We start from the raw sequence: 9,846 nt of genomic DNA, 5'->3' as shown, positions 1-9,846 counted from the left end.
TCATACTAACACCTTTAAGACTCAGAATCACTTACTTACTGGTGCAACTTCTGCAGGGTCAAAGGAAGCAGATCCTCTAGCTTCCTCCCTTGAAACTGAGATCAAGTCTCCTGGAGTTTCTTAAACTGTTGAAATGACTTATTTTTCCTCAGTTGCTCCTGTATGTGGCAGAAAAGGCATATAACTTTGAAACTACAGAAAGAAATATCTGTTCTAGTCTGCACCAGATCTTAGAACTCTTAGAACTCTTAAAACTCTTAGAGTTTAGGACTCCAGTCCTAAATACAAGTGTTACCGAAATCTCGGAATGAAGAACTTATCGACACCAATGTGATGTAGATAAGCAGACACTTCTTTATTGAGGGCCAGGTGTGTGAGCGAGTCCTCTCACGATCAACGCACACCAGATCCCAAAATCAGATTCCATATATAGAACTTATTCATACATATTCATTAAGTATTCATGCATAATCATAACATTTCCCGTAAATCATTTTCATACTCTCCTCCTATATCTGATTATGCGCAGTAAAGCTTAGAAAGATCTAGAAATGGGTCTGGGGTACGATTTGGGTAGGTGGTATATGAGTCGGTGGTCGCGATCTCCCCCTGCCGGAATTACCTTTTACTAAAGTTCACGGTTTCTTGGCAGGCACCTGCAAGCTGTTCCAGTCGACTCTCCCCAGTTCCCATTAATCTCATATTCTGACATTTCAATACACCTCTGCATACAGAAGACTGGTTAAATACAATGGAACCTTTCAACCCTAGAGTTATTACAATAGTTCCAGGCCCTTCTTCTAGCCTTGGTACAAGACGTACAAAAGATTCCATAACAACTCTTACTGCGTAGCTGCAAGTTTCCTATAAAAATTTCTTTTTTTTCCCTTATCCTTCTATATTTTAATTCTATTAAGTGATTTTATAAAATCAATTAATTAATCAAATAAAATCAATCAATTTGATCTTATTAACTAATCGGTAACATTTCCCCCCTTTGAAAGTGTTGAAAATCATTATTTCAATACTTTCACATTATTCATATATCTTTTGTTTCAACATATTTGGGTAATGGATCATGTCTTGGTGAAATAGTTGGTACTTCTCTCATAATCATACGACTCACTGCAATTCTATTGGTAAACTGTTTCTTCAGACATGCATATACTAGCATGCTCATCAAAAAGACAACTAGTAACAGAAACAAAGTCTTAATTATAGATTGTATCCAAGAGCTCAAATTCCATCCCAGTTTGTTAAAAATTTTCCCAAGCCAATCTTCTGACATATCCTTTTGAATTGCTTCAGTTTCTTTTTCAATTTTTCCTAATAGGTCTAGATCATGTTCCACATCCTGAGTGACATTTGGAATTTGGATGCAACAGTGGTCCAGTTTATCCTTGAGATATCCACATACTCCATGTTCTTTAAGTAGGAGCATATCTAGTGCCATTCTATTTGTAAAGTCATTCTGGAGGTTGCCTTAAACCCCTTTTTGTTAACGTTTGCTAATTTTTCCACTTGACCAGTTAACTGATAGAGCCATGCTCTGTTTCTATATGAAGCTATAGGATTTAAAAAGTGATTCAAGTGCCCAACCAGTTTTCACTCCTGTAAATGGTTCATTCCAAATATCATCATTTATCTCAGATCTCTTTATTCGTTTCAATTCTAAATTCTCTAAGGATCCTTTAAATGGTGATTTCTTCCAAATTGGACACAATGTTGGCATGCCTAAAGTAATTTGTTTCACCTTACCATCTAATGGTAGGTGTGTTGTCCAGGTTCCATCACTTAATGCCCAAACTAAATGTCCTGGACTTCAAATAGTAGATTTTCTACAACTAAACAAAGTTCCTCTTCTGACTGTAAAGGCGCTGGTTAAACTGAGAGTATTCTTAAGACCTCGACAAAAATAACCATATTTTAAAACAGTGGCCTACGGAGGAATTCTTTGAATTACTAAGTCTGCATTACTGCAATCTTACACTTTCTCACATTTCTACCATGGCACTATTTTATTTTCCTTCTCTCCCGATGTAGTTGACCTATCATCTACCCAGGGTAATACTGAAAAAACCTTTTAATCCCAGGTAAAACACCAAGAAGTTCTTGCCATATACTGAAAATGAGAAAATATGGACATAGACCATATAGAGTCCCATTGTTCTACTAATTGGGTACCTTGGCCAGTTTTGTTACACTTCCATTTCATGATACTTCTGCTCACATTGGTTTTAAGTTGTTCATCATAAGAAAACCATCCTAACTCGAGATTTGGACCCCCAGGAAGAAGAACTCAAGCTATGGCACTAGGTCAGGATCCTGTTATAAAATCATAATTCAATAGTTGTTGGGGTTTTTTTTTTTGTTTTTTTTTGTTTTTTTACAATCTCTTACTTTACCTGGTGACTTCTACTGTTTTCTAATAACCTTTACTTGTTCATACCATTGAGTTACTGGCCTTTGTTCACAATAGGTGGTTTCATTTTTATGTTCCAGATTAGTCAGATTCATAGTTAAAATTCCCCATGGAATAGATTCACCTACTGCCCTCGGTATTGGCAAACAAGCAGTAATCTGCGTGATGTTTTGTAAATTGGCAAATTCTTTAATCAGTCCTACCATCAAATTTTCCTTAGCCATTTGTTTGGGAATGTCAATCACTTGTTCTGTTTCTATTTGTCTTTTGTTCCTGTCCACCAAGTCAGCCCATGATCCCACCAACACTACCAACCAAAAGAAAATCCAAAACCCAATCATAACCTGATATGAAAAATTAGACATGTTTCAAAGTCAATTTTTAAGTCTCTGGGTCACGATTTACAATCTTCCACGGAGTAGATGCTTTCTTCACAGTGCTTTCTTCACTCGAGTATAATGTATCCAAGCATCCGATTCTGCAATTTTGATAGCTGTAAAAGTGGTTAACAGTATCTGGAAAGGTCCTCTCCAGTGCTCCTGCAAAGGTTCGGAGGTCCAAGTCTTCACATAGACATAGTCTCCTGGTTGGAAATCATGCACTGAATTTTCCAGGGGTAAAGGTCTATTCCAAATTACTACACTCCAAATCACAGCCAAAGTTTTCCTTAGAAAAAGCAAATAGTCATACACATCTTGTTTTCCTTTTACATGTATGTTTAGATTTGGTTCTAGAGACTCATATGGTTTTCCATATAATAATTCATAAGGACTGACTGAGGTTCCACTCTTTGGCTGTACCCTGATTCATAATAATGCCAATGAAAGTGCCTGAGGCCACTTTAGACTGGTTTCTTGACAAATTTTACTTATTTGTCGTTTCAAAGTTTGATTCATCCTCTCCACTTTTCCACTAAATTGTGGTCTCCAAGACGCATGCAAATCCCAATTAATACCCAATACTTTGCTAACACTTTGGACTACTTCAGCAACAAAGTGTGGACCTCTACAGAGGATTTCCAATAGGAACTCCAAATCTCGGAATTATTTCTTGTAATAACCACTTCACAACCTCTTTTTGCTTGTGTGGTGCGACAGGGAAGGGCTTCTGGCCATCTTGTAAAAGTATCAACCCTTACCAGGATGCACCGGTACCCATTTTGTCTAAGTAACTCTGAAAAATCTACTTGCCAATAATCTCCAGGTTCTGTACCAGATTTCAGTCTACCCATTTGAACCTTTTTCTTAATCACTGGATTATTTTTCAAACATACTTCACACTTTGCAGTTACCATTTTAGCTATTCCTAACATATTAACTGGTATTACTTGCTTTCGTAAAAATGTTACTAAGGCTTCTGCCCCCCAATGACATTCTTGGTGTCTCATTTGAATTATCTCTCTCATCAAAAGAGGTGGAATTACTACCTGTCCGTTAGGAGTTACCCACCATCCAGCTAAGTTTTTCTTAGCATTTAATAACTGACCCAATTTGTCATCTTCCTCTGAATATCTCGGTTTTTCCCTAGGAAGGGTTACTGTTTTAGAAGGAATTATTGCCATTTGCAATGCTTGTTTCTTTGCTACCTTTTTTTTTTTTTTTTTTTTTTTGATGTTCTATCAGCTAAATTATTCCCAGCTATTATTTTTGTATTCCCAGTCTGGTGTGCCTTAAAGTGCATGATTGCTACTTGATCTGGCTTTTGAACTGCTTGCAATATTTGTAAAATTTCTATTTGATGCTTAATGTTTGATCCTTGAGAGGACAATAACCCCCTCTCTTTCCACAAAGCTCCATGGACATGCACTACCCCAAAGGCATATTTCGAATCAGTCCAGATATTTACTCTCTTGTCTTTGCTTAATTCTAAGGCTCAAATTAAAGCGATGAGTTCTGCCTTTTGGGCTGATGTGGTACTCGCCAATGCTCCTGCTTCTATAACTGTAGTCTCTGTTGTTACCGCATATCCAGCGTATGGGACTCCTTGTTCCATAAAGCTGCTTCCATCAGTATACAATTCCCAGTCTGGTCGCTCCAATGGCACATCCTTCAGATCTTCACGACTGGAATAAACATACTTGATGGTAGCCAAGCAATCATGTTCCAGTCGTCCTTCTTCCTGTATGGAACTTAAAAACACTGCAGGATTTACCAGGTTAGTTGTCTTTAGAATCACATCATCTTGTTCAGTCAATACCACCTGGTATTTCATCATTCGGCTGGGGGACAGCCAATGTCCCCCCTTCTGTTCTAGGACAGTTATCACCATGTGTGGGACATAGACTGTTATTGTTCTTCCCAAAGTCAATTTCCGAGCTTCTTGTATGAGCATCACTGTTGCGGCCAGTGCTCGAAGGCAGTTCGGCCACCCTTTACTCACTGTGTCCAGTTGTTCAGAGAAATATCCGACTGGTCGTTTCCAGCTTCCTATCCTCTGGGTTAACACGCCCAGTGCAAGATGTTGTCTTTCATGTACAAACAGCTGGAAATCTTTGGTTAGATCCGGCAGTCCCAAGGCAGGTGCAGACATTAAGGCACGTTTCAACTCTACAAAAGCCTTTTGTTGTTGTGGGCCCCATACAAAGGGAGAGTTCTTTTGGGCCTCGTACAGCGGTTTAGCTATTAGCCCATAGTTCATGATCCAAAGGCGACACCACCCAGTCATTCCCAGAAATGCTCTGAGTTCATGAATATTTCTCGGCTCAGGTATACTACAAATAGCTTCTTTGCGATTTTTTCCTAATTGTCGTTGTCCTTTTGAAATCTCAAAGTCGAGATATATCACAGTCTGGCAGGCTATTTGGGCTTTCTTCCTGGATACCTTATACCCATTTAATCCCAGGAAATTCAAAAGGTCAATAGTCACCTGTATACAAATAAATCTTTCTTCTGTAGCAATCAATATATCATCCACATATTGTAAAAATAAATGTCCAGGTCTTGGTTTGTCCTGTTTCCAAATTTCAAATTCCTTTGCTAAATGATTTCCAAAAATAGTTGGACTGTTTTTAAATCCTTGGGGTAATCTAGTCCATGTCAGCTGCATCTTTTGCCCGGTTTGAGGATTTTCCCATTCAAAAGCAAACAGTTTTCTGGTTTCCTTTTCCAAAGGTATACAAAAGAAAGCATCTTTTAAATCAAGCACTGTAAACCACTGATAATTCTCCCTTAACGCTGTTAACAGTGTATAAGGGTTTGCTACTACAGGATAAATATCCTTAACTATTTGATTTACTGCTCTCAAGTCTTGTACCAGTCTATATTCACCCGAAGGTTTTCTGACTGGTAAAATAGGAGTATTATACTCAGATTCACATTCTTCCAAAATTTTATACTCCAAAAATTTATCAATCAATTTCTTCAATTCCTGTCTCACTTCTGGTTTGATTGGATATTGTTTAATTCTCACTGTTCCTGCGCCTTCCTTCAAATCTATTTTAACCGGTTCTGCTAGTTTCGATTTACCAGGAATATTTGTTTCCCATACAGTAGGGATCACTGCCAAATCCACCTCCGGTGGAATTTCTTGTTCCTTTACCTTTTCTTGTATCATCAGGATTTCTCCCGTTTTTGACTCAGGTATTTTCAAGAAAAGTTCTCCTTCGTCAAAAACAACCTGTGCATTTAATTTGGATAACAAATCTCTTCCTAAGAAGGGTATCGGACATTCTGGTACATACAAAAATTCATATGTATTTATCTTATTTCCAAATTTCAAATCCAGGGGTTGCAGGAATGGCCTGTTTTTGTTCCAGTTTTTCCTTTACAGGTATTTAATAAAAAAATGTTGCTCCTGTATCCACTCCCAACCTCACAATTTAAACAACATTTTTTTTCCACTTTCTTATTATCAGAAGTTATAGCTATTACCAAATTATCTCTAATAGTTAGCTTACATTCATCCTGCCAATCCTTTCTTTGTCTTAAGTAAAAAAACCAAATCCACATCTGGCATTTTATTCCATTTCCCTTCTCTTTTACAATACAACATTAACTGCAAAATAGTGTTATAATTCAGTGTCCCATTCGTGGGCCACTTTTCCTGATCATCCAATATACACAAAGGCCACCAATTATTACAATACTCAAATTATTACAATACTCAATCATCTGGCTCTTTTGCAGATCATCCTGTAAATTTCCCCAATGTGCCAATAAACATCCCAACAAAGAATTTTTCGGGATTTTGTCATTTACAGCAAGATTACCCATGCTTTTACTTTTAAACAAGCGAGTTAACTTAGTTGCCATGGTGTAATTACTCACAGTACAATACACAATTATTCAACTCTGTCACTCCGATCCACGGATACACACTCCACACTCGCTTTCGTTCTCAATTATACGTCTCACCCTTACAGCCACACTCACACTTTCCCACAGTTACTTTAAACAAACATATAACACAATATTATACCTCTTAATTTTCTTCTTAATACACAAACTCACAAAACAACAAAGAACACCAAAAACTTCCAACTTCTTGTTAGAGGTACTGCCTTAGAGAACACTATAGCATATAGTTTCTCTTGTTTCCACTTTTGTCCAACCCTGCAATAGCTTTCGCTTATGTCTTACGGGCAGACGCCTAGGCTTCCACTTCCACAAGGATCCTTTTAGTCCAACCCTGCAATAGCTTTCGCTTATGTCTTACGGGCAGACTCCTAGTCCTACCCTGCGCAGCTCTTTCACCGCATCTGACAGGTAGACTTACTCAGTGGGACTCCAACCCACTGGTGGGACTCTATCCCACTCTTTCCCATACAATTATTATAGTGCACTTACTTACTACAATTAAAAAAAGAAGTGTCTTACCCAAAAATCCAGGGAACGTTGCGAAGAGCCTTACGGATCGGGGATTGATGGGTGTCCCCGAGAAATCCTCGGTGCCGGCTGGAACCGATCAGGTCCCCGACTCCTCCGGTCTCCTTCAGTGAGGTCCCATCTGGGTCGCCAAAACTGTTACCGAAATCTCGGAATGAAGAACTTATCGACACCAATGTGATGTAGATAAGCAGACACTTCTTTATTGACGGCCGGGTGCGTGAGCGAGTCCTCTCACGGTCAACGCACACCAGATCCCAAAATCAGATTCCATATATAGAACTTATTCATACATATTCATTAATTATTCATGCATAATCATAACATTTCCCGTAAATCATTTTCATACTCTCCTCCTATATCTGATTATGCGCAGTAAAGCTTAGAAAGATCTAGAAATGGGTCTGGGGTACGATTTGGGTAGGTGGTATATGAGTCGGTGGTCGCGATCTCCCCCTGCCGGAATTACCTTTTACTAAAGTTCACGGTTTCTTGGCAGGCACCTGCAAGCTGTTCCAGTCAACTCTCCCCAGTTCCCATTAATCTCATATTCTGACATTTCAATACACCTCTGCGTACAGAAGACTGGTTAAATACAATGGAACCTTTCAACCCTAGAGTTATTACAATAGTTCCAGGCCCTTCTTCTAGCCTTGGTACAAGACGTACAAAAGATTCCATAACAACTCTTACTGCGTAGCTGCAAGTTTCCTATAAAAATTTCTTTTTTTTCCCTTATCCTTCTATATTTTAATTCTATTAAATGATTTTATAAAATCAATTAATTAATCAAATAAAATCAATCAATTTGATCTTATTAACTAATCGGTAACACAAGCATCAACAATTTCTTTTGTGGCTATGGCCATTCCTTTTCTCCTGACCACCATTTCCCAGTGGGTAATAGAAGTGATATCTCCTCTTCATACATGCACAGCAGTATAAAGCTAATATACTCAGCAAATGAAAACAAAGAAAAAAGGAAGGCTGACTCAGGAAAACAAGGAGTCCACCTGTGGCTTTTTGCCACTCATTTCAAGACAAAGCAACGCAGCCCCACATTTCCATCACTACAAGGCAAGTATAAAAGATGGCTTCTTTTTCTCAAGACATCAAAAGTGCATATATATACATGCAAACAGAACAGAGCAGAAACATCCTAGTACATCCTGCAGCTGGGGACAAGTGCAGACAAGAACTGGAAGTCAGGTGGTTTAAATTCCAGATATAGCTGTCAGGACTTTGAAATAAAAAGATATCCTTCTGAAATTTCTCGAAGACAGGCTGTATTTGGAGAGGTAAGTGGGAGGGAACAATTTTTCTTCTACCATAGAAAAAAAATGGGAAGAAAAAAGGAAATCCCACTGTTAGAATACAGTTAGTGGTAGAGGGAAAGACTAGGAGGATAATTCTCGAGAAAGAGATCACTGTCCCCTAGTGTTCCCACTGCAAATTCTCCAGGCTTGCCAGTCAAGGAAGAATGGGAGTAAAACCAGAACTCTGAAAAAGCTGTGCTCAGCATGTGCACATACATACACACGCACCTGAAACAAGCTTCAAAAATGTGCAACTTTAAATAAGTAGAGAGGTTTTCACCATTCTATTATGGAAGAAAAACTAAAAAAATAGCAGCAGCCCAGAAAAAGGAAGAAAACTGATCATTGCAGAAACAGAAGTAAGAAAAAAGGAAGTATGTATCTGTTTCACAGAATGGAGAGAGGGAAGAAAAAACATGAATAAAGGAGATATTTAACTTCAACTTTTTATTTGCTTGCTCCAAATTCTCAGTGTAGTGGCCATGAAGCTCCAAATTCTGATAGCAATTTTCCAGTCCGTCCCAGATACCCTCTCTCCAGATGAAGCAACAGAACCCTGTGCACAAAGAGGAAAGATAGCTTGGGAGGGGTACATTACTGGTGGCATTTTCTTAGCTCCCTCTGGTTCACTCCTATGCTGACCTTTATTTGTCAGTCTCCACCTCACATCCAGTTTTTGTGCTGAATACATGCTTAGTGGTCACAGAGTAAGCTACAGAAAGAATCCCTTAAAAGTACCACAGAGCAGACTTACTGGGTTTAAAACACTATCCAGAGAGCAACTGGGCATCCAGATAGGCAGATAAAGATCAGTAGATTCCTGGGTACACCTGTAAGTGCCACCAAGGCTAGCAGTGCTAGAAGTGAATGCCGGTTTTACAAGGTGTTAGATTTATTTCCTGAAATCTTACTCTCTCATCAGTATAGGGTCCTCCCCATATAATTACAGGATTTGCATCATTGTGTTCACTTACTGGCTGGCTGAATATGTGGATTCCAGGGGTCCAAATATGGTTTCCAACACAGCAGGTTTTAGCACCCCTTTGGCCTTTAAAATTGTCACAAAGAACTAAGTAGGAAAAAAAGAATTTCAAAAAGTTAAAATCGACAGGTGACTCAAAAGTTATTCTTGGCACACAGTAAAAGCAAGACATTGCAGCCTGCACACTCTTGAGCTCAAAAGGATATCAAGTAATGTGAATGCTTACCTAAGAAAGTCCCCTATATAATCAAAACTTAAAGGTTTATGTCTGTGTACAGACCAAAGCCAAGGGGCCAAAACCAT

At 38.6% G+C, this 9,846-nt stretch overlaps 1 protein-coding gene across 1 annotated transcript in view; it reads right to left on the bottom strand.

Annotated features, from left to right (window-relative positions):
- Positions 1-2,423: 2,423 nt before the first annotated feature.
- The window catches only part of LOC129734527 (gamma-secretase subunit Aph-1b-like), a 53,155-nt gene continuing 45,732 nt past the window's right edge, over positions 2,424-9,846 (bottom strand). The window contains exon 3 of the mRNA XM_055698129.1: positions 2,424-3,088. Coding sequence (XP_055554104.1) covers positions 2,854-3,088 — 235 coding nt within the window. The 3' untranslated portion in view covers positions 2,424-2,853. The remainder of the gene's footprint in view (positions 3,089-9,846) is intronic.

The sequence above is a fragment of the Falco cherrug genome, chromosome W (assembly GCF_023634085.1).
Source record: "Falco cherrug isolate bFalChe1 chromosome W, bFalChe1.pri, whole genome shotgun sequence".
NCBI classification, from domain to species: Eukaryota; Metazoa; Chordata; class Aves; order Falconiformes; family Falconidae; genus Falco; species Falco cherrug.
The sequence above is the reverse complement of the archived record's forward strand: the minus strand, read 5'-3'. Positions and strand labels throughout refer to the sequence as shown.